Below are 23,782 nucleotides of genomic sequence, written 5' to 3' on the forward strand. Positions count from 1 at the left end.
TTACGCTCATGCTGCCAGTTTCTCTCCCTCTTATGTCTTTCAGGGAAAGTGAGAGGGGTGGGTGTTGCTCGGTCATACGCGGGCATGTCAATCTGGTCTCTGTGATCCGCACCAAGACACCCTGCAGAGCCCCTTTGTGTTTTTCCTTGGTCGCTGCTGCACCCCTCAGCTTCCTCTGCCTCCTCCTTCTCAGTTCAGACCTTGTAAAAGGTGGACGGGTCCAATACTCCACTTACCCGGGCGCCGTCCAATAGGTGAGGGCGGCGAGGGCTGCGCTGTCATTGGCTGACTGCTGGTGAGAGTGCGATGCGGATTGGAGGATGTCGGGGGACTGGGATGAAGACCTGTGTAAGAAGGCGCTGGTGCTGGTGGAGGAGCTGTGCTTCAACTCCCCAAGAGGTTACAGCCAGAGCGAACGCTGCCAGGAGTTCAGCTACCTGCTGAGAGGTCGCAACAGACAGCTGGACACAGGTAAGTGACACACCGGAAATTTTTATTAAATTTGTTCTCAGAGGATTCAACAGTTTGTAAAAACCCATACTGAAACCTGCATCACTCTTCCTCGAAGCAATACGTCACCCGAAAGGTTATAGTAGTATCAAGGGGTCATCCCCTGTAGGTGGCTTGCAAAAGTTGTTAGTTTCCACCTTCACACAGAACAGAGGCTGTGGTCAGCTTGAATCACGTCAGTTTGAGCGTACTCCAATAATAGCAAGTTTCACAATGGAAGGACTGTCAAAATGTCCACAGGAACTTGTCAAACACATCCTGAACAGACACCTTTCCAGCCTACCGGGGGCGAATCTTTGATGCTAAAAAGAGTTTGTGAGTCGCTGTGAGGAACTGATCACCCATTATTTTCCTTAATATGGGCTTCATTGAAGATTTTTAGTATCCCAGGACGGTCTGAGTCAGACTTTTACCTAAATGTTTGGTGATTTTGTCATGGAAATTGTTAACGTTCAGAACACTCACACAAAACGTTGTCTATCGAAAGCTTCAACGGCAAAATTTTCAGTATTGCCACAGCACCTGTGGGTAGGCACAGCCTTGTGACGCACTGTATGTTAAACTTTAATGTATGAGAAGGCAAATGTTAAGAAAAGTGCTCATGTTTAAAGATGGTTAGAAGTACTGTGCACTCAGAACAACAAACCATGAAATATTCATCTGCTAGATTGAAATGTCTACAGTACAAGTCCATCCCATTTCTTTTACGAGCCAAAAAGAGTCTCAGTAGAATTCTGTGATTGTTATCTCAGAACTGGATTACAGCTATATTTATTTATTTATTTTTTACCAAACTGAGTAGGTGCAGCATGCTGCACCATGGATTGTATTGTGTGCAGAGTATTGTGTGTGGGTTCTCATTGAAGCCTTTGGAAGTGCAATGCGCTGTTATGCAGATTAGCATGGATATTGGTGGCTCAGCGTAGATTAGCTTGGATTGGCTGCGTGTTGCCTCTGGAGATTTGGATGGCTCTGTGAAGAAATGTCACGCCATGGTTTTAGGCACTGGCCCCCTCGCTTACCAGCTGTGATTTTTTTCGGTGTTTGCTGACGGAAGTCTCCGAGCCCTTCGAGGACCGCGACTGCCGAAAGCTGTCAGCGAATGGCTTGTGTAAGCAGCCGAGATGTGTTTGATGTAGAGCAATGTACGACTCCCACTGGGCTTGCATCAGTCGCTGACTGACAGGGAGTCTCGGTCCCTCTTCACGCTGCACTTCAGAGGCCTTCAACCCACCCACCTACCCGCCCGCTGCCTCGCTTTTTATGCTTTGTGGATTAGCGATGGATCTTTGGCAGGATCAGTGCTCAGGAAGCCACAGCAACTGCCGTAAAGAGACACAAATGGAGGAGAGTGGTTTGGCCTCCGACAGTCCCTGTGCGCGTTTGATCACAGCCGCGTCTTATCAGTGCACCCCGATCTGCCTACCGAACACAACCTACTCCTCTGCCGCCTCGCTTTGTTTTCCCCCTCCAGATCAATACATTAACCTTTTTCATCCTTAAACCCCTCCCCTCTTTAGGTTTCACTCTAAATCATTGTCAACAGATGCCATGGTAGTAGCATCGACTTTATCAATCCTCCTCCCTTCCTCCTCCTCCTCCTCCTCCGAGGAAACAAGTAGGGGGAATAAACCCCGGTCAGCTTATGTGTCTGTTCCAACATGAGCACCAATCTCTTTTCAACCCTCTCCCCTCTCCCTCTATCCTGGCCCTGCAGGCCATTCTGTGGTTTGGATCATTTTTTCCCTCTCATCGCTGCTGTCCTTTTTTCCCTGATCTTTCCACCTCGTCCTACCTTCCGTTGCCCTCTTTTCCTCTCTTCCCACTCCATCACTTTTCCCTCCTCCCATCTCCCGATCTCCATCGTCTGGCCTTGCTCTCTTTTCCTTTTTCTCTCCCTTTCCGCCCCGTTCCTCACTTCCCACCCCCTCTTTTTTTTTTCTCCACCGCTACATATCGATGTCCCCTCGCCCATCCCCCACCTTGCCCCCCCCATCATATCTTTTGAACAAGTGCTGATTAATGACATACACAGACTGATGAATAATTCACCAAAGATAGAGCGAGGAAGGAGAGGCAGGGAAGGGGGGAGGCGAAGAGAAGGTAGGGGTGACGAACAGATAGACAGTCGCTGAGGAGAGGAATAAATTCAGAGCATGCAGAGGCAGACAGCATGGGAAAAGAAATGACAGAGAGGAATGAGGAGTGTTTGAGGGGATAATATAAAGGACAGAGTGAAAGAGAAAGAGAGGGAGGACAGGTGCAGACAGACACGAACCAAATTCCAGAAGATGTACCCCAGGGCTGGAGGATTGGCTGCTGTTGTCTTGTTTTCACTCATTTGCTCTCAGTCTTGTTGTCAGCGTGTTACAGATAAAATTTCGTCCTCTTTTGTTTGATTTAACAGCGCTTATGTCTTTGTCATGCCCATAAAGACACTCTGAATTGGAGTAAACTGAAGGAAAGAGGGGTTAAAGAAAAGGAGGCTGTACAAGCGTGTGGCGAGGGGTTCGGGAAACATTATCCTCTGATGGTATGAGAGTGCAGTTCTACGCGAAAGTGATAACTGGCCTGCCCAAAGTCGGGAAGAATTGTTCATCGGTGGCCCCCTGGTCTGGACGCAGCCCAAGATGGCGACAGGGAAAAATCCCAGTTAGATGTTGCAAGGTGGGGAAGGTGCAAAAATCTGCACACTGTACCGTAATGAGTCTTCTTGGTCTACTTACAAACTATGAATATTCATGTTCAGGGCTGTGGGCCTATAGTTCATTGAGGGCTCTGATTGGTCCTTTTGTAAAGACAGTTATCAGACCCAAAACATGCTATTTATGAAAAAGACTTCAAAGTTGAGAATATTTATAAATATTCATTGTATATTTAGTGTGTTTATTTGTAAGTACTCATGGAATATTTATAGGGTATTTGCAAATTTATGAATTCATCACGAACTTACGTATCATAGGCTTCGACACGTGCAGCTGTGCCCTTCCAAACCGCAACTGCAAAAGTTTCCGGAGCCGATGTCGCCTCGCAGGCTGTCGCCGGAGCTGTCCAGCGGTCTGGTGCTGAAACGCTGCTTCCCTTTTCTTCTGTGCATTCTTTCATTCGGATGAGTCATACTCCACCCTCGCTAACACCCACGTCCCCGCCCCCACACCCCCACCCCGTCACCCCCACCCCCACCACCCCCTCAGACACAATCCCTTATCCATCACAGATTGAAGAAGCCCACAACCATGAGGAAATGCGGGATGACAAGGCATAAAGACATCACCGTGGGTGGTGGGTTTTTTTTTTGTTTTTTGTTTTTTGTTAATTGTTTGCAGAATCCCCCCATCCCACCCCGCCGGCCTCGTCTCCTCTCCTCCCCTAAGAATATCCACTCCGCCAACGTTTGCCCCTATTTTAAGCTCAGGATTCAAATGTGGGATATGAGCTTCAGGGGATGGTTGCATATCAATTTATGCCTACAGCCGGTTCCCTCTCCTGCTCCGTCATGTGTGATTTGTAGATGTTGTGGGGAGGCTGGGGATGGTGTGTTTGAGAAGGGGGTGTATGAATCGTTGATCGTGCAGTGGTTTACGATTGATTTGTTAGGAATATGTATGATGCGTTAATGTGTAAATACAGGACACAGGCTCATTAGGTTGTTGTTTGTAACCATGCTAGCAGCATTGCACTATGGATGGTATTGTGGTTCTGTCAGCTGGTTGATCGACCCACCACTTTGGTCGAGCTGGATGGATTGCCATGAAATTTTACAATACAGTCGTTCGTGTTTCCCAGAGGACGAATCCTACTGACACTTGGTGATCCGTTTTTCCTCTAGCGCCACCATGAGGGTTCACATTTGTGGTTTTTAGTGAAATGTCGCTAAGAACCACCTAATGGATGGATTGCCTCGACATGTGGTGCAGACATTCATGTCCCCTTTGGGATTTATCGTACCTTTGGTGATCCTCTGAGATTTGCCTCTTTCTATGTAAATATATGTGTTGTAATGATGAAGTTATAGCGCTCCTGTGTTTCCTCTCCTCACCTTCTTCCCCTGGTCCTCTGTAGAGATCTCTGTCAGTCTGCTGTCGGTCATCGTGACATTCTGTGGCATCGTCCTCCTCTCCGTCTCCCTCTTCGTTTCCTGGAAGCTCTGCTGGCTGCCATGGCGGGACAAGGAAGGTGGAGGCCTGAGCCTGACGTCGGGGTTGCTGCCCGGAAGCGCCGGCGTCGGAAGCCTGGGGGGCGCCGGGGGGTCGTCGCTCCTACCGCCGCTGCTGCAGAGGAAGGAGGCCCACTCCTCGTCCACACTCTACCCCTCCCTGGGCCAGCAGGGCCAGCACCACCCCCACTTCTCTGACCTGGTGGGGCTGGAGAGGGGGGAGGTCGGAGGTGTGGCTGGGGGGCCACACGAGACCCAGGAACACTCCTACCTGGACATGGACTCCTACCCCAACAACGCTGGTGAGAGAGGGAGTTAGCTCACGGACATTAGACGCTCTTAATCCCAGTCTGACTATAAGAATAATGAGCCTTACTCAGTAACTTCTCATTTTAATATACTCACAATTCTGAATTTAATACATTTACAGTAAAAATAATTTACCTGTGCTGCACCAGTGTGATGCATGGTGACCGCTATTGCACATGAATGAATGAATGGGTTTTCTTTCAGTAGAGCTACATTCAAGGATTACTACCTTTTCGTTTCACTGACCTGGTCTCTTATTACAGACACGTAGTTATACTGTACGGTGGTCAAACTTAGAAAAAAGGTGTACTGTGTCTTTGAGTTGAAGTTTTAGTTACAAATATCGCCCACATTTTCATTAAAAGATTAATTTGTTTATTCCTCAAAGCTGCATTAATCAATTTTTGGCAGCGGCAGTGCAGCTAACAGACACACAGACTGATATATAATCGCATAATAAGGTTGTTGCGGATAACGTGTGTGGCACCTGATGAATATAACTCCTCTATTTCCTCTCTCAATTTCCTTTCAGCTTTGATTCGGTCTCTGCAAACTCCTGAGGAAAATCTAGCTCTTTAGCTGCTAAACGTGCGCCATGTTTCCTTCACCAGTTCGTTTTATCAGGGCTTCTTTGAAACAAGGCTGATGTGATTGGTGAGAATGATTCAAAGAGCGAATGTGCCATAACAATGAGCTCAAAAGCTTGCTAAGGCTGCAGAGATGGCTCATAGTTCTGCGCGGGTTTGTTACCGCAAACAGCCCCCTCCGCATTAAATAGAGTCATTTGATTTAATCTTCAGAAATTAAAAATAAATACACAAGTTAGAGCTATATTAGTTGATTGACAGAATTAATCTGCAACTATTTCGATGATCAGTTCATTGTTTTAAGTAGTTTTTCAAGAACAAATGCCAAACATTTGGCCATTCCAGCTTCTCAAATGGGAGAACCAGCTGCTTTTGTTTGTTTTACATGATTCGAAATGTTATTTTGGGGGTTTGTGGGCTGACATTTGATAACATCGCCCCGAGCTCCAGAAATTTTTTCAATTGTATTCACGAGCATTTTTAATTGTTTTCTGATGGGTTATTGACCAAATAGTTAATCAATAAAATAACATGCAGATTAGGTGATGAATGAAATAACTGATAGTTGCAGCCTTCACACAAATAAACATAAAAATATTAACGTACCTTTATGAGCAGCAATTAGAGCGAGAAGAAATTTTTACAATAAAGTGACGTTTTAAACTGATCAGCTAGCTCAGGCAACAGCTATGACTGTTCATTCTGTTGTATTTACGCCGGCTGTCAGCTCCACTGCAGGTTGTTTATCATTATTCACAGTCAAATGTTTGCTGGCGGTCTTTATTGCTGTTGGATGTGAGCTCTTTCACATCTCTGGGTTGTTTGCCTTTCATGCTGGCTCATGTTCTGCTGTTGTAAATACGTCTGATCATTTCTTCCCTTCACCCTGCCGTTAAATCACTGTCTGTTAAATCAATGTAATACGATCGATGGGATCAATGATGCGGCCCCCCCGGGTTACAAAAAAAGCCACGGTTACGACTGACTCCACAGCAGCGCTAACAGAAGAGCTCGTTGTGTCCATCTTCTTCCGCTGTTAGGAACTCTGAAGCTGAGTCAGACGTCTCCAGATGTCCCCAACTCAGAGGGTGGAGCCCATCCCCATAAAGACCTGCCCAATGCTCATTCCCAGCAGCAGGTCACCTCAAGGTCAGTACCGAGCGTTCGTGTGTACTGGATGTGTGTGTGTGTGTGTGTGTGTGAGTTTGTGTATGCTTATGTGAGTGTTCGCAATATTTAAACAAGTCTAGTAGTTTCTGGTTGTGTGTTGTTGTTGTTACCTCCAGTTAGTGATCATTAAAGTAAAATCCACTGAAAAAGGCCTGATTGAAAATGATATAGAGGAGGACTCTACCTGGTAAGAGGTTGTTTTGTAGCCATATTCTTTAGATGATGTTGGCTTTAATCTTGCTTCCCTCTAATGAACACTTTCAGGGTCTCTAAAAGCAAAACATCTTGAGCTCTGTTTTGAACCTCTCCATATTTGTGTCGTCTTGAACAACATCTCTGTTTTCGAGGCTGATATTATCTGATTTTTTCCAGAGCACAGCTACAGATAATAACCGCCTGAGACTCATGCAGCACAGTCTGTTTTTTGTGGTTTGTACTCCAGAAGCACCATCATCATACAACTAGCCTTGATTAGATAACACTACAATGAGTGCAGGTGTAAAAAAGGTGTGTAAACTCTTATGCAAATATGAACAGAAGGGAAACTCATTTAGATGGTTTACCCACCACTGCATCTCCGATTAAGCTGCTGTTTAGCAGAGTGTGTGTGTGTGTGTGCGTGTGTGTGTGTGTGCGTGTGTGTGTGTGTGTGTGTGTGTGTGTGTGTGTGTGTGTGTGTGTGTGTGTGTGCGTGTGTGTGTGTGTGCGCGCGCGCTGTGCTCTTCAGTTAATAGTCACCCTCTGAGCTCTTATGCGTCTGTTTAGGCCCAAGCCCATGACTCACCAGCTCTCCAGTCCTGATTTCCACGGTGAGGAGAAGGAGCAGGTTACCAGCATTGGGCAGATCAAACCGGAGCTCTACAGACCCAAGGGCGACCAGGGCGAAGGCAAACAGGGCGACAATTGCGGCAAGATCAGCTTCCTCCTGCGCTACGCCTTCAAGTAAGTTTACAGCCAAACGACCTACTCGCTCTGTCGGTGTCGTCTCACTTAAAACACTGTAGAATTTTAATATTAATAAATCATTGCCAAAAACTTAGGACATAAAATTTACCTGTAAGCAATGAGGCCATCACATCACCACCGGGTTAGCAAAAAGATGCTGCAACAGCGTCTGTGTGGAGCCCCGTTGACTTCCTGTCTGGTAAAAACTGCACGCCTCCTGTTTTGATCAAAATAGTGCAAAAACAAAACGTTGTTGTGATAGAACTTTTCCTTTCCTATGTGGAGCTGGATTCACAAAACAATGTTTCGCTCACACTTTTAAGACTTGAACTCTCAACTTTCCAAAATGTGACCTCAAGCCACAGAATGTAAAGGCAATCATACCGGACATCAGATTGTTGTCATTCCTAGGTGTCCTCAGAGTTAAAAACCGTGAGAAATGTTGTCGACTTTAACTCCATGTGGCTAAAGGTGACTACAAAACACAAGACTAAGAGTCTGCAGCCATGCTAGCAGCTGTGTGAGCGTCTGCAGCGGCGCTTTGAGCTAAATGCATACATCAGCTTGCTTACATACCAACATGCTAACGGCCCCCTGGTTCCAGGAGGGTTTTTCCAATATCTGCATTCCCATTTCATTTTTTTCTGTAAACAATATCCTCTGTGTACTTACCAACCCACACACACACACACACACACACACACACACACACACACACACACAGGACTCTCTCCGATAATGTAGCGACCCTGTAGGTTAATGTCATGGACACCAGTTTTAATTATTTCACCTTTGTTACGGATAAATCACATTCTGTCCATAATTTGGCACGGCAGAAGGGCCTAAAAAATACCCCACCCGTGAACCTTGGCCGCTGTTGCCATGGCAAAGAGGCCGGTCGGAGGCGCGAATCAGAACGGCAGCGAACTCAAAACACTTAGTTGTAACAGCTGAGAGGAAAACAAAGTTGCGTTAAGTTGCAGAATTCACCCACAAATGACCCAGATTTTAAAAGTGAATGGATGTAAGCTGCAGATTGTGTTTTCGGTTTTCTCAACAGCGTCACCTTTAGCTCTTGTTTGCCGTTAGCGGCGCATGTTGCAGATTTTTAAGCTCGGTAATTGGATGCTTCTCGCCAAAATGCACCTTGGAAATTGTAGTTAACATCTACCTCAGAGTTTCTATGTGTACTTTTATGTACCTCCAACTTTTTTATCGCAGAACTAGATATTTTCTAACTGACATGGCCATCCGTAGAGCCACTGCCTGCCCTTGGCTCAAATTCTTCTCCTTCTGCGGGTTCTTGTGATAGCGGTGCAACGTATGGAGAATTTTAAACCTTTAAATCAAGACCTGAGCACTGTTTGATGAATCCAGCACTGGGTGTAACTGCTAGACTATAGTTTTGCATGTCTGCGGTGCATGTCGATGAGTCTGTTTTTGCACCGCTTTGATCGTAGCAGCGGATGTCAAGTTCTTCAAACGCTAAGTCAGGGGGCTGCGAGCAGACAGTGGTTTGATGCATTTCTTCATGGCACAGAGGAGAGAGAGGCTCTTCTTGGGAAAATATCTCTCAGCGTGTTTATTCTCTTCAGTAGACGCAAAAAGAAAAACCTCAAGTAGAAAATTGAGTTTGTGAGCATTGGATTTCTCCTCATTCTGAAAAACACCAGTTGCATACTGATTCCATGAAATGTGGCTCAACTGTGGTCATGTTTGTTTATGATAATGATACTGAAATATTAATTTAAAAAAAAAAGAAACTGGCACTATTAAATATAAGTATCAAAGCAGTGTTGGTGTCTTTTATGTTCTGTGTGGCACAGAGTGCTGTAGTTACTTTCATTTTGCTCCAATTCTCTGTTGAATATGCTCTGCTGGAGAATTTCGGTCTAAGTACGTAATTGGTGGGTGCCATGCTTTGAGGACTGGGTGACGGGAGAGTGGGGGGGCGGGTGAGGCTTTCTGTCTGCTGCTCAGCTGGCAGTCCCCCATTTCTGCCTGCCCCGACATGTAGAAACATTACAAACAGGCGAAAGTGCTGATGGTCAGAAAAGAGAGGGAGCGAGAGGCCGGTTCAGTCATGAATTATATATGGTGAGCCACTTTAAACAGCAGCCCCTGTCAACACATAATAACACCAGACTGTGTTATAGCTGGAGTTGCAGATACAGAGAATTAGCCAGGGAGCTGGACGGAGAGGAAGGTTAATGATGAAAACTATTCATGTGTCCCGTTTTCCCCATTTATAAAAGTCACAAGGTAATTTGCGTCGTGCTGTAGTTGCCTGTCATTACACTGGAGGGAATTTGATTTAGCCAGAGGAGTAGGACAGAGGGAGTGACTGAGGTATAAAGAAGAAAGGTTAGCGACGTAGCTGCAAGACGTGCGTGTGGGCATGTCTCTAGATACGCACGTAGCGGTGTGTTAGTGCTGGAGCTGTGATGAAAAAAAAAAAAAAAAGCGCATGTTAATGCGCGAGACCCCGCTGTTCGGAGCGTAACAGGTAGAACAACAATGTCAATCTTCCTCAGATCCTCCGGGAAAGGCATTTCTATTGACAATCCCATTAATAGCTGACACATTTTCTGCTGTGGGAATAGCAGGTAGCTTTCGGGCATTGTCTGCCAGGAATAAGGCTGTGAATTTCGCTCTCTGCTCGAGCAGTAATAGGTGTACTCTCTGCAGAATGCCTCAGGGATTGTGTAAAAACCTTGGTTTTGGTTCAGGCTCAAGACTTGTTCTGTGATAAGACACGTGAGTGGAGGAAAATCTGCAACCGTGTCTTCGTAACAAACAAAAGATGCGGGGAAAATTCATGTGGACCAGGGAGAGGTGTTTTTTTTTTTCCCCACAAGTTTCCTTTCATTTCCAGTTATTGTTCATCTGAGCTCCGCCGGGAACCACACTGGTTACTCACGGTGACTGCAAAGTCTCTACCACCAGCATGGCACATAATCATACCGGATTAAATGATCATTAGATACGTATTTGAATTGGTCAGGGTTTTTCTCATTAACATATTTATCTGGCTGAGCTGGAAACGCAACAACCTGTATGTCATCTCCCTGATTTGATGCGACTGCATAGTGGTCACGTTTACCCGATTGCCTTAATTGGATGTGATGCAGAGGTAAACACGTGTCCGGATCGGCCATGGTTGTACCGTCAACAAGCGTATCTTGTTTGTGATTGGTACACATGGACAGAAGACATTATAACTGCCGGGGTCACTGCAGGCGTTTGCCCCGCTGATCCTTCCTCAGCCCTAAAGTTCACGCTGCTCTCCTAAAGCAGCTAATGAAGTGCTGACACACTGGTTAACACAGGGTGACACGGTCTAACGAGGCCTGATTAAAGACCTCCGAGCCGTCTTCATCTTCATCTGGTAATTAAATACATAATAAACGGTCCACGAGACGCCGCCATGACTGTGGATGGCGCGCTGGGATGTAAAGATGTGTGTCAGCTCGCTCATGTGTGTGTGTTTATGCTTGCATATTTGTGTGCGTGACAAGGGAAGACTTACAGCCCTGCTGCAGCGGTTACACGTGCTTTTGTGAGTATGTGTTTGCTTGGTTTGTTGCTTTAAGGGCCAATAATGCTTTATCTATATTTGCTTATCTTATTGCAAAAAAAAATATTCCAGAAAACACCTGTAATGTTCTTGTTATTTTGTTGTTTTATTCCTGTCACTGAAATAGCACTCTAAGCATGAGACACTAAAACTCACCTAAAAGCCCAAATGAGATTTTCTGGCCACATAAAATGTATAATATTTTAATGAGTCTGGCTTATCATTACTGTAAATAATTGATTGGTAATCAAAAATTAAAAAAAAAAAAAAAAAAAAAAAAATCCTCTGGTTCCAGCTTCTAAACTTTGAAAATCTTGATTATTTCTCTTTTATACAATTGTAAACTGAATATCTTTGGGTTTTGAACCAGCGGTTGGACAAGACAATTGACGAGGCCACCTTGGATTCAAGAACACCGGTAATTTACATTTTAAAGACCAAACAATTCATTTGGTAATTAATCAAGAAAAGAATCATCAGATTAATCATTTATAAAATCGTTAGCTGTAGCCCTTTATTAGTGATATAAGTGAAAATATAGGCCTGTTCTACTGCGCTGTTTACAAGCAATAGGGAATTAAACAAACCTTTGACAGCATCAGAAAACATTCATTACTGATTAATCTTGTTATTTTCTTGATTAATTGTCTATGAAACGTCAATAAAAAATTGTGAAAAAGAGCCCAAGATGACGTCTTCATATTGCTTCAGTCCCAAAACCCAGAGCTATTCAATTTACCATCATTTATGACAAAAAAAAAAGCTGCAAACTCTCACATTTGAGAATGTCAAATCACCCAATTTTAAACATTTGTGCCTAAGAATTAGTAGAGTTATTGACTAATTATTGATTGACTGAGAGTATAAAAATTGTTACAGATTAATTTTCAGTTGATCGACAGTTGAGTTAATCAATCATTTTCATGGCTATTCTTATTAACGGCCTTTTGCATGTGGCCCAGGTGATTATAGAAAAAAGGGGAGCTACTGTGTTAAGGATTATTAATGAGCTCAGCTTTAGCCAGACTCCGTCCCACTGGCTGTGGATCTGTGCTTACATTTAACATCGCTGATACTGCACCCATGATACAGCTGCAGGGATGACGAACAAACAAGCAAGCACACCCACACACCCACACACACACACACACACATACACACACAAACTATTTTGTCTATCCCTTGCTCCAGAGACACAGAACCACCCACGTCATTATGTGTGTCTAAAGCCTGCACAGGTGTTTGTGAGTGTGGGTTGATCCCGTCTGGGTTGATCAGGGTATTCGTGTAAATTTGTGCGACCCCCGCCATTTTCATGAGCATGTGATGGTCTAATAGAGTTTGCTATATGTGTGTTTGTGTCTCAGCACGGAGCAGTTGGTGGTGAAGATCCTGAAAGCTCTGGACCTTCCGGCGAAGGACGCCAACGGCTTCTCTGACCCGTACGTGAAGATCTACCTGCTGCCAGACAGGAAGAAGAAATTCCAGACCAAGGTGCCTCCCACTCCCAAAACACTCACCTGTGTCCTTGCTGCTAAACTTCAGTCTTAGTGCTCTGGAAACAAAAAAAAGAAACAAAAAAACTACACTCACCAGCACGTTAACACGCTTCAGCCGTCATCAGCTCTGACCTGCTGCCTGTAAAGCTTCTCGGTCATCCAGATCATGGTTTTCCAAGAGGAGTTGAATTGAGGGCCCCATGGACTTGGCTGTAGATACTTGCAGATGTTTCACTTCTCGTCCAAGAGGCTTCTTCAGTTCTGACTGACTGGCGGGGAGTCTCAGGCAGGTACCGCATTGGCATTAGGTGACTCCAACGACTCCAACGACTGTCGTTACAACAGCCGGGAGCACTGACAAACCACTGGCCTCGATAATGACCCCACAGAGGTGAAATACCTGGGACTCCCCACCAGTCATTTAAATCTGAAGAAGCTTCTTGGATTAGAGGTGAAATTTTTTCAGGTATTTACAACCAAGTCCAGTTGCCCTCCATTCAGCCCACCCTGCCTGTTTCCTGCAGCTTTGATGACCCAGTCTCCTCATTGGGAATCATTACAGGTTCACTAGTGTAATCTAATCTAATCTGGGACATAATGTATTCAAGATAATGTGCTTCGGGCTATTACAGGGCACTGCTACTCAACTCCTGTGTGTTATTCTGGTGTTTGAGGACAGTTGAGTCAATATTTGAGTACATTTCAGGATGTTCCATACCAGGGAATGTACCTGTAGCCCTCAAAAAAAAAAAATTCTCCTGTTTTGTGTATTCTCTGCGGAGAAGCTCAAGACTTACCAGGTCAGTGGCCTCAAAAATATGAGTTGCAGTCCTTACCTGTATATCCGTAAATATCACCAGGGGTTTTGTACAGTGCTGGAATAAAACAGGGAGAAATTCTGAAGTTGAAAAGGGTCTGAATTGACTACGGAGCCAGAAAATTGTGAAAAGCAAGCTTTCAGTGAGAATGAAGCTGTACCAGTTAGAAATGTCTCCCTTTTGATTTCCCCCTTTGTGTGACTGTCTCCTGTATATCACAAAGGCACCTTCAGGCATTGACAAGCCCAGTGAATGCTTCATTTGCATAATACAGCTCCTCTTTTATTTAGAGAGTAGATGATTGTTTAATTTCAATCACATCCCCGTTAACGTGTAATTTTTACACCACTCATCTTTTGCTACGCTTTCATCCCACCAACTAATTTCAAAAGGGAATCAGACATCACCTACGAGTAGATGTTAGAGCTTAGTGTTTCTGGTTTCTGAAGGCACAGCATCTCCATCAGCTGCTGTTTAATCCAAAACTAACAAGTAATCATCAAGCGCTAATAAGCCAGAGTGACAGAACCACTTACGCAGTGACAAAAGTTGGATTTGGAAAATTGAGTGTGTGTCGCATTTTAATTATCAGACGCTTTATTGCATGACAGCATTTATATCAAATCATTTCGTGGCGACTAAATCCCACCAGTAAATCAACAAATTGTAAAATTTTGTGTTGGAGACCGAATGAGATTGAAGAGCGATGAACAAATGTTGTCCGCGATGTGCTAAAATATGATGAGCAGGAAATCACAGCAGCTCTCTTTGCATCAGGCTGTATTCTCTGATTTATCCGACTTTCTGTTATGGAGGTGACAGATGCAAAAGACAGAAATCACAACATTGGGTCGCAATAGAGGTAAACTCCTTTGTAATAAATAAAGTCATCTACAGGAAATGTGTCGTAAATATTTCAAAGAAAGAAGTCCCTTTACCTTGCACGTGTCTTGGAACGAAATATTGAGTGTTAAATTTAGTTCTAGGTCTTCATTTCATTTGTGCAGGTTTGATTTGATCTTTAATCCCACAAGAAAAGGTGAAATGCACTTTTCTCCCTCTGGCTAAGGACCAAGGTCAGCCGCTGTGGTAGAGGTTAATATGCTGCCCAAGGGCATTTCAGTTGGTATGGCCACACTCCTTCTCAAACCCCTTTGCATTATTCTGTGTCTCGTTTTTGAAGGAATGTAGATCAGTCAATTTAAAATACTGACTCACGACAGTTGCATATAATAACGTCTGTTTTGCGGCTTTCAGCGCAATGTGATTCATTTCACAGGCAGTTAATCAAAGCTTTTATATTACAACAAGTCTGTGTTGGCTCTTCTGTGAGGAAACAAAAACGTGGTTCAGAGGAAGGGATGCCTTTTATGTTTCCAATTTGTTTTGGATAAGACAGAAGAAGAGCTTGGTTGGTTTGAGAACAGGAAAAGAAACGCCAGTTGCCGAAACCCAAACTCAAATACAATGATAAATATTCAGCACAAGAAACATAACAGCGATGAGAGCTTTCAAAGAAAAAGTATTTTGACCGGCTATAGCTCCGTTCTGTGCTTGTCAGGTTATCGCTGTGTCCACAAATGAGGCTTTTGTATTGATAGTAACGTTTGAGTCACAGATTAAAGCTGAATGAAAAAAATCCGGCAGCTTCGGTGACAGCCGTTACGGTGTTTGCGGAGACATGTCCAGAATCCTCAGCGACTCCTCGGTTCTGCTGGTATGAAAAACTATCCTGTTTGTTTTGCTGAAGAAACAGAGACGCACGTGACCCAGGTTAGAAACCTGCTTTACTGTGCAGCGGATGGACTTTTTTTCACAACAACAAAACACAAGAGTCTTTGAGGATTGTGGACACATCTTCATTCATTCATTCATTCTATTCATGAAATAGTTATGTGTATGTTTCTTAAAGGCTTTACTGGCCTTTTATATCATCTGGTCATAAACAATTGAGGGGGCCAAATACACATGCTGGCGTTGAAGTTGAGTGGATAACACAATACGCTGTGATAAATGCTGTGGCGAGGTAGTCGCAAATTCAGCGAACGAAATATTACACGTCTCGATGTCGTACCAACTTTCGATGAAAAGCATGCACGAGTCATTTCCGCTGAGGTGATAGCCATTAGTTTTTAGTGACAACGCCTTAAGGTCAAGGGAAAGCACTGGAAATGCGGGAGAGAGCACACTTCTTACAGTGTAAAAAGGGGACGGGCTGTAAAATTAACTTATGTCTTTTTAAGCTCCTTTTTACTGTAAACTAATGTCATATTTTGTTACCCCGTAATTCCCTCTCCTTATGCCCTCATACCTGCCAGTAGATACCCACTAAGTATCACACTGTTGCCCCATATATACAACATATCCACGCTGTAATTTGCAGACTGCAATGTAAAGTGTTTCTATGAAGTCCCACTCCGTCTGTCTCTGTCCCAGGTTCACAGAAAGACCTTAAACCCAGTGTTCAACGAGACATTTCAGTTCGGCGTGCCGCTGAACGAGCTACATTCCAGGAAGCTGCATTTCTCCGTGTACGACTTTGACCGCTTCTCCAGGCATGACCTGATCGGCCAGGTGGTGGTGGACAACCTGCTGGACTTCAGCGAGGGCAGCGGGGACAAACCCGTCTGGAGGGACATCGTGGAGGGCACCGCGGTAAGGACAACGCTCCGCTGCAGAAATAACCCCAAATAATCGCATTCATTCGGAGGAGATGCCCACTTTAGATTAGATTAGATGAAATCTGAATGAGCCTTGTGGCGATATCAGCCCGTCGCAGCTGCAAATTACTTAGCCAAAGCTGTGAGAGCTGTGTGCGTGGAGAATATTGAACATGACACGAGTGACAGTTTGAGTTCCAGATTTCCAGTCGAAATGCACGCCATAACGTTATGAAAATGAATCTGAATTATAGCTGGGAAGAAAGGCAATATAAATTCAAAATGAATGTATTCATATCATTATACATAGCAGCCGGACAAAGGATACACATGCGTACGAGCACGTGTCAGAATACAGCTCTGTTCATATGATCAATTATATTAAATTTACAGATGTAAACACCATGTAATCAATTTGCAGGCTTTGCTATGTGTTCTGCAGCCTGTTCACCTCATCCTATCAGAGCAAAGGTGACAAAATACTTTATGTTGAAATAAAACACTGAAATATTTTACTTGGATCTTACTTTGAATCTAACTGTGTTTTGAATTCCTCTGTTTTCATCCTTTTGTAATTTCCAGAAGGCAATTTAAAAAACATGATTTTAGGTGTTTTTTTTTTTAGGGTTCACAAATCTAGAAATGTAAGTGCTCAGTGTTCAAAAAGCTGTATTCAGGTTTGTTGAATTCGGTTGGTTGTTTTTGTTTCAGAAAACTCAAGTCCAGTCAAAGTATCGGGTTCCTCGGTTTGGTGAAATTCAGACACCGCAATTCAAAAAGCCTGAAATGACCTTCTGGAAACTTCAGAGGCAGGAATTCAAACCACATAAATTCAAACATTAAAACGCTATCAGTTCAGTGGCTTTTAAAATTTCAGGGTTAAGGATTAATCTGGCGGTGGTTAAATTGCACAATTAGGTTTGTCAGTCTCTCATGAGATTCAGAATATTACGGCCTTTCTCTACTTTCGTATGACTCAAAAAACCATGTGCATCAACGCCTGTTATCTGAAGATCATGGACGTGAACTCGCATTGTGCAGAGAGGATGCACAGGAATTGTGCAGACTGGAAATTGCCAGCGGTATGGATTCATTCAGAGCCTGGTAATGTAAAAAACCCGCTCAGATAGCCTACTGGAAAGGCACTGCTGGCCACATCCAAACGTTCTATCAAGCGATGTCCGAGCAGAATGATATGAAACATCCATAGAAGGCCATTAGCAAATCAGATAGAGCAAAGTCTTATAAAGATTCTGGCAATGGGCGTTTCATTTATTAAATACGTTTAAAACACCCCCCTCTCAGTGTATTTCAGCGTGTCTCTTGGGGAGGTATTGATTAGAGGGGCTGAAAGCCACTAAGGAGTCTTCACGCCAGGGTGTGACCCGAATACCACCGGTGTCATTACCGTGTCGCCGCTGAGACCACAGGGCTGCGAGAAGATCAGCGGATGGGGAGCGGAGGAAGAGATATAAAAAGCCCGGAGAATCGTCACCTCTCCTTAACACTCCGCTCCAGCCGGGGACGTCAACAGATTGGCATATGATTCATTTACAGTGACGGCGCTTCCCCTCCGCTTAAACACTCTGCCTGTCTACATTAGTATGCCTGCTGTCAGTCGCCGTCAGATGTAGCTCTTTCCAGGCAACAGACAGTCACCGAAAAACCGAAGGATATCTGTCTGTTAGTGTTCTTCCTGTCGCTCTCTGTGTCTGATGCTGTGTGCGTGTGATCACAGTGCCCCTGCTCCGTTTTCTGATCCCCGTCTGTGTGTGTGTGTGTGTGTGTGTGTGTGTGTGTTTGTGGTAACCCACAGGAGAAGGCTGATCTCGGGGAGCTTAATTTCTCGCTGTGTTACCTGCCAACTGCAGGCAGGCTCACTGCTACAATCATCAAGGCCACCAACCTCAAAGCCATGGACCTGACTGGCTTCTCAGGTAAAGGATTAATGCCCTCGCACACATCCCGCTGCTGCGAGACCTCCAGCAAGCAGTCTGCGTGGAAACCCAATTTAAGGGAAAAATATGACAGAAAGCAGTTTCAACACCGTCTACGAAAACGGCTATAGGTGATGCGTGTGGCTTTCCTGGCTTCTTTCAGGTTTATATCTTATTCTGATCGATATGATACAGTATAACATCTGGCATGAAGCCATTTACTAGTTCATATGGTGCCAGCTCCCTGAAATGAAAGAGTAACTTATATGCCATTGAGCACCAAATTAAAACCACAGCTTAGTTTCCACCTGTAGCAGCCTCAATAAACCAGAATGCAGCGCAGCTGAAGGATCCAGTACGTTGCATTCAGGGTGAGGAATGCAAACCCTCTTTTGCTGGAGAACTCGCTTGTGTTTACTCTCATTATCATGACTGTTCCTCTCCTACTGCAAGCACGGCCAAAAGGTTTAGCAGAGAGTGATTTCTCAAAAACCTAATAAATCACTAACTAAAGTAGAAGTAGGTGAAGCATGTTAAGCGTAAAAAAAGGAAATTACGATAAATCTTTGCGAATTAAGTCCTGGTCTGAATTGAGCATCACAAGATTGACTGTTTCTAACCATGTAAGAGGAGAAGAAATAGAGATAGAGTTTATACATTATGACTAAGTTATCTGAAGCCGTAAAGTTCCTTTCTTACAAAAACAACGGTTCAAATGTGTGTCCACGTGTGTTGTTGCAAGCAAAAGGAGCTGCAGGTGTAGCACGAATTACTCTATATCTGCAGAAATAGAGAAAGCCAACAGTCGCTTTACCCTCGAGACTGATGTCAAGAAATGCGATCGCTAATGCTAATATTGAATTAACAAAGGCATTATATGGAGGCTTTATTCTTTAGTTGCCCTTCGCTTAAAGACGTGATGATTGCAGCGGTAATGTCCTCTCAGATTAAATGAGATCTCAAATGATAATGACCACACGCCGTTATTATTGCCACAGTGATCCCAAGATGATTGCAGCGCCTGAAAGATGCTTAAAAATGCAGCATAAAAATGGAGACGGGGCTGTGTGTGTGTGTGTGTGTGTGTGTGTGTGTTTTCCCTGGCTGCTGTCACTGAGCTGCACATGTTGAATGGATAAGTGAAGTGATTCAGCCCGCGCTGCTTTTCTCCCTTTGTGTTCTTAATCCAGCTTTGCCAAGGTGACTTGATTTTCATGCCTTTTATGTGTTACAGACGCAGATATCTGTGAGCATAATACCAAACAGTGTTTGCAGGAGTCCCCCCTTATCTTACTCTCCCTGCACTCCTCCCGTTCTTTCCCCGTCCTCCTCTCTTTTTCTTTCCCTTTCTACTTCGCTGTTTCCTTCCCTTCCCACCTGTTTTCTTTTTTCTACTCCCTTTTATCTCTCTCCCATCTTCATTGTCTTTCTCTCTTTCTCTCTCCATTTCTTCTCCTCCTGCAGACCCGTACGTGAAGGCCTCTCTGATCTGTGACGGGCGGAGGCTAAAAAAGAGGAAGACCTCCATTAAGAAGAACACACTGAACCCCACGTACAATGAGGCGCTGGTGTTTGACATTCCCAATGAAAATATAGAAAGTGTATCCATCATCATTGCAGTGATGGATTATGACTGGTGAGCAAGCGGAGCTGTTATTATGTTGTGGCATATTCTGGGGGCTTTGAGATGAAACCGATCATTGCTGGGAAGTGTGCTGTTTACCCGCCGTGTGTTTGCACATGCAGCCCGAAGTTTGCTGTTGCCTCATGGTCGTCACATTTTGATGGTGTTGCGGCTTGTGTTGAACACGACAAGGCCCCCCTCATGAGTCAGCCTCCTGGCGGACGTTCCCTGTTTTACAAAGACGGGCACCTCATGAATAAGCATGATTTATGCTAATGGTGAAAGAAGAAGCGTAACCCTGCCAGTGTTTGTCTGCCGCTCGCAGCAACCCTTGGCTTGTTGATGTGTTTGTGTATAGATGCACCACCTCCCTATTATGTAGTCTACCCTCCACTTGGCACCTCCATAGGTGTGCGCTTTTGTACGTTTGTGCTCTTGCCGGTTCCACTGCTGACATCAAGCTGTGTGTATTTGAGGGCTGCTATTCAATATCCTGCTTCAGCCGCTGCACTCTTTTCCATAATACTCAAGGTTAGGAAATGAGATTCTCTTATGCCTGTTTCTTACAAGCTCTACCCTCTTTCCTTTTTTCTGTCCGCACTCACTCTTTCTCTCTCCATCCCCCCTCCCTCTCCTACTCTCTGCTCTGTTCTCTCTCTCTCTCTCTCTCTCTCTCTCTCTCTCTTTCCTTGTCTCCCTTGTCCTTGCTTCCATCCCTCATCCATTGCCGCGTGTCAGTATTGGTCATAACGAGGTTATAGGGATGTGTCGTGTAGGCAGCGATGCTGACGGTCCAGGCAGAGAGCACTGGGCAGCCATGCTGGCCAATCCACGCAAACCGATAGAGCACTGGCATCAGCTTGTGGAGGTAATGAGCATATTATCGTGTGTGTTCATGTGTGTGTGAGAGTGTGACTGCACGTGTGTGTGTGTGTGTGTGTGTGTGCATTCATGTGTCATAAGTATGATCTCATACCACATATGTTATGCTCCGTTCCTCTGTTGGTGCTGGGCATACTGTAATAACCAAAATGATTTTTCTATCATGTAGTGGTGGTACTTGAAGAACAGCAGCAGTTGTAGTGATAGTAGGTTAGAAAATAATGGCACAGCAACAGTAGCAAAAGCAGCAGTGATGGAAGAATTATCCAGGTGTTTAGCTTTGAAGACGCAACAACAAAACATAAAAGTATTTATATATGGCGTTCATGTAAAATCATTATTAGGAGCAAAGTGTATTTAATTATCAAAATAATTATGCTCAAAATGCAGAATGGGCTGTTGTGTGAAACAAATTTTAATTACTTTATATACAGTTGGGTAATCAATCTATAACATTGCACCATGTTTTAAAAGCTGATTATGAGTTTTGTGAGTAAAACCTTAATGAAAAAAACTAACCACTAACTATAGCTGTCAAATCATGTAGCGGAGAAGCAAGTACAATATTTTCCTTTGACATATTATTATATATATCGAAAATTGCACTTAAACAAACAATTTACATTTGGGGAAACATGCTGAGGCTGTTTGCTTTCTAGCCGAGAGTTAGTTGTGAAGATCGACACCACTTTTCATATCTCTACAGTCAATGTGACGCTACCGCCAGCAGCCGCTTAGCCTAGCTAACCCTGCGTCAGAACAACACAGTGTTGTTTTTGCACTTGAGTGTTTGTACGGATACAACCAATGAGATATTACTTCAACTGAATGCATAAAAAGTGATTTGTTTCTGTCATAAAGAATTGACACTAATAAAATGTCTTTTTCTCTCCAGGAAAAAGCAATTGGTACATTTGTGTCCAAGAGTACTACAACACCCTCCCCTAAGCCTCACATCGTGGTGGACAGTCCTCACTCCGATTAAAACTGTGAGCCTAGCCTGACTTTTGTTTTTTTAACAGCAATTCTCTTCTGGTTTGAATTTTAATTTGTATCATAATTTCCGCAAACAAAGCCAACGGCTCCTCCGTCCCTGCTTGTAAAAGGACTCTCCATATTGGAATCTGAGGGCATAGCACGCATCCTCGTACCGAGCAGCTGATGCCGTCCGTTCAGATTTACACGAGACGACTGGTCGAGCCTTTGGAGGCATGACCTGACTGCGAGTGTGTGATAAAGTGGAGGCTGTGGAGCTGTCAGATGCAGGAGCTCTAAGGCAGAAGCATCTGTATAATCTAGATGTTATGGGTTATGTAATGCGTCACCCCCTCCTCCCCCCAAACTCACAATACTGCGTACTGTTTATATATTCTCTCGCCTCCTTACTGTTTCTCTCTTGCTTAATCTGCCTCTTCTCCCTTCTTCTCTCTTTCCTCAGGTCATTATCTTCTCTCCAGCACCAGACTTTCCTCCCTTTCCTCTCATCTGTGAATACTTCTCTCCATCAAAGAAAGAGAGACGCAGAGACACTCCTAGTGTCCAACTGCTAGCGCTGTTTTGCTCCTGCTAATGAATCCTCCAAATCCTGGGCCGTTCTCACCCAGCCGGGAAAAAAAGAAAAAAGAAAAAAGAAACGTCTACCACAAGCTACACTCGGAGCATCGGACTACACATTTACAAACACGTGTGGACATCAAACAGTGCAGTAGGGCTGATATCAGGTGTAAAATTTGGGATATAGTGTGGGAACTCACACACATAACTCACATACACACACACACACACACACACACACACACACACACACACACACACAAACAGACACATCCACACAAATACACACAGAGTTGTACTATGTGCGTAGTTCATCTGTGCTTCAGATTAGTGTAGTATTTCATCTAGGAGGAGTGTGATGTGACAAACTTTTCTCTCTTAAAAAAAGAAAAAAAAAAAAAGAAAGCCATCGTAGAATGGTCACTTCAACCAGGACCAAAGGTTCATGCCCTTGTACAGACTGTAAAAGAAGAAAATCACTATGTCGATATTTTTCTTTGCAACATCGGCGTACAGTATATGCTGTACTGTATAGGAAGACATCTCATGTAGTACTTAGCAGGACAAAGAAATCCGCCGAGGATTCTCCCAGCCATTTCTGGACGCCTTCTCCGGGCGTTTCCCCCGGAGGAAAGACGACGAAGCATCCAGTGGTCTTTATTGATGTCAGAGGAGCGAAAAATGAGGACAGACTCATTGGTCTAAGCATGTTACGCAACTTCGAAATGTGTCCCTCTTCTTCAAGCTTTTTTTGTCACGGTCCTCATGGTGCTCATCAGTATCAACTTTTATTTTTTCAAATTATTTTGCTCTGTCTTTTGTGTCATACAGTATACGTATAACCATCAGGAAAGGAGTTTGTTCGTGCCATTTTTTTTACAGTCCACTAAGGATGAGATGGTATGAGCTTCTGGGAGACATGGACTATTTGATCGTCCTCAGCTTTCTGGCCAAACTGGCAGACTTTTCCTAATGTAGGACTACACAGGTTGAATGAAACCTGCGTGTAGGATCGGACCAGCATCTGTTTGGAGTGCGGTGGCTGGAGGACGTATCCCACAGGGAAGGACATCACCACTCTATTTTTTTTTTTTTTTTTTTCATCATTCCAGGGGACTTTTTGCTTTTTTTCTCTCAAGAAGTCATCGTCCAGCTTCAGCTGAGAAAATCGTTATCTTTCAAGTCCACATCACGTCCCCGACAAGACTTTAGAAGGACACACACGTCCGTGTTGCTTTTATCAGTGTGTGTTTCCGTGTTTGTGGGCGTGTTTGTTTTGTATTTGTGCGCGTCTGTGTGTGTGTGTGTTTGTGTGTGTTTGTATGTGTGTGTGTGTGTGTGTGTGTGTGTGTGTGTGTGTGTGTGTGTGTGTGTGCCTGTGTGTGTCACTGTGACCTTGTTTTGTGACACGTTTCTGTGCTCACCGTCTCCCTCGTCCTTTTTCTGTCTTAGCCTCCCTCACTCCCCAAATCCAGGCATCCACAGACTGAAATGCTCCTCTCGGAGCCAACCGTGTCTCCCGTCCTGTGTCTTTACAAGGAGCCATTTTGTGTG

At 44.3% G+C, this 23,782-nt stretch overlaps 1 protein-coding gene across 1 annotated transcript; it reads left to right on the forward strand.

The window, feature by feature from the left end:
- The first annotated feature begins 320 nt into the window (after positions 1 to 320).
- syt3 (synaptotagmin III) lies at positions 321 to 23,289 on the forward strand. The gene is made up of 11 exons (XM_040123283.1): positions 321 to 471; positions 4,573 to 4,968; positions 6,603 to 6,711; positions 7,498 to 7,674; positions 12,622 to 12,748; positions 16,008 to 16,226; positions 18,048 to 18,168; positions 19,633 to 19,804; positions 20,531 to 20,660; positions 21,570 to 21,663; positions 22,113 to 23,289. Exons 1-10 carry the CDS (start codon positions 321 to 323, stop codon positions 21,657 to 21,659), a joined length of 1,692 nt encoding a protein of 563 aa, XP_039979217.1. The 3' UTR covers positions 21,660 to 21,663; positions 22,113 to 23,289.
- The last annotated feature ends 493 nt before the right edge of the window (positions 23,290 to 23,782 follow it).

Source organism: Xiphias gladius, chromosome 3 (assembly GCF_016859285.1).
Source record: "Xiphias gladius isolate SHS-SW01 ecotype Sanya breed wild chromosome 3, ASM1685928v1, whole genome shotgun sequence".
In the NCBI taxonomy this organism is placed as follows: Eukaryota; Metazoa; Chordata; class Actinopteri; order Istiophoriformes; family Xiphiidae; genus Xiphias; species Xiphias gladius.

Excerpts from the sequence above, each read along its gene's own strand:
- syt3 (XM_040123283.1), top strand. The coding sequence starts at position 321 with ATGTCGGGGGACTGGGATGAAGACCTGTGTAAGAAGGCGCTGGTGCTG. Across the intron at positions 4,969-6,602 it reads CTCCTACCCCAACAACGCTG|GAACTCTGAAGCTGAGTCAG; the intron begins GTGAGAGAGGGA and ends TTCCGCTGTTAG. Across the intron at positions 19,805-20,530 it reads GCAGTGATGGATTATGACTG|TATTGGTCATAACGAGGTTA; the intron begins GTGAGCAAGCGG and ends GCCGCGTGTCAG.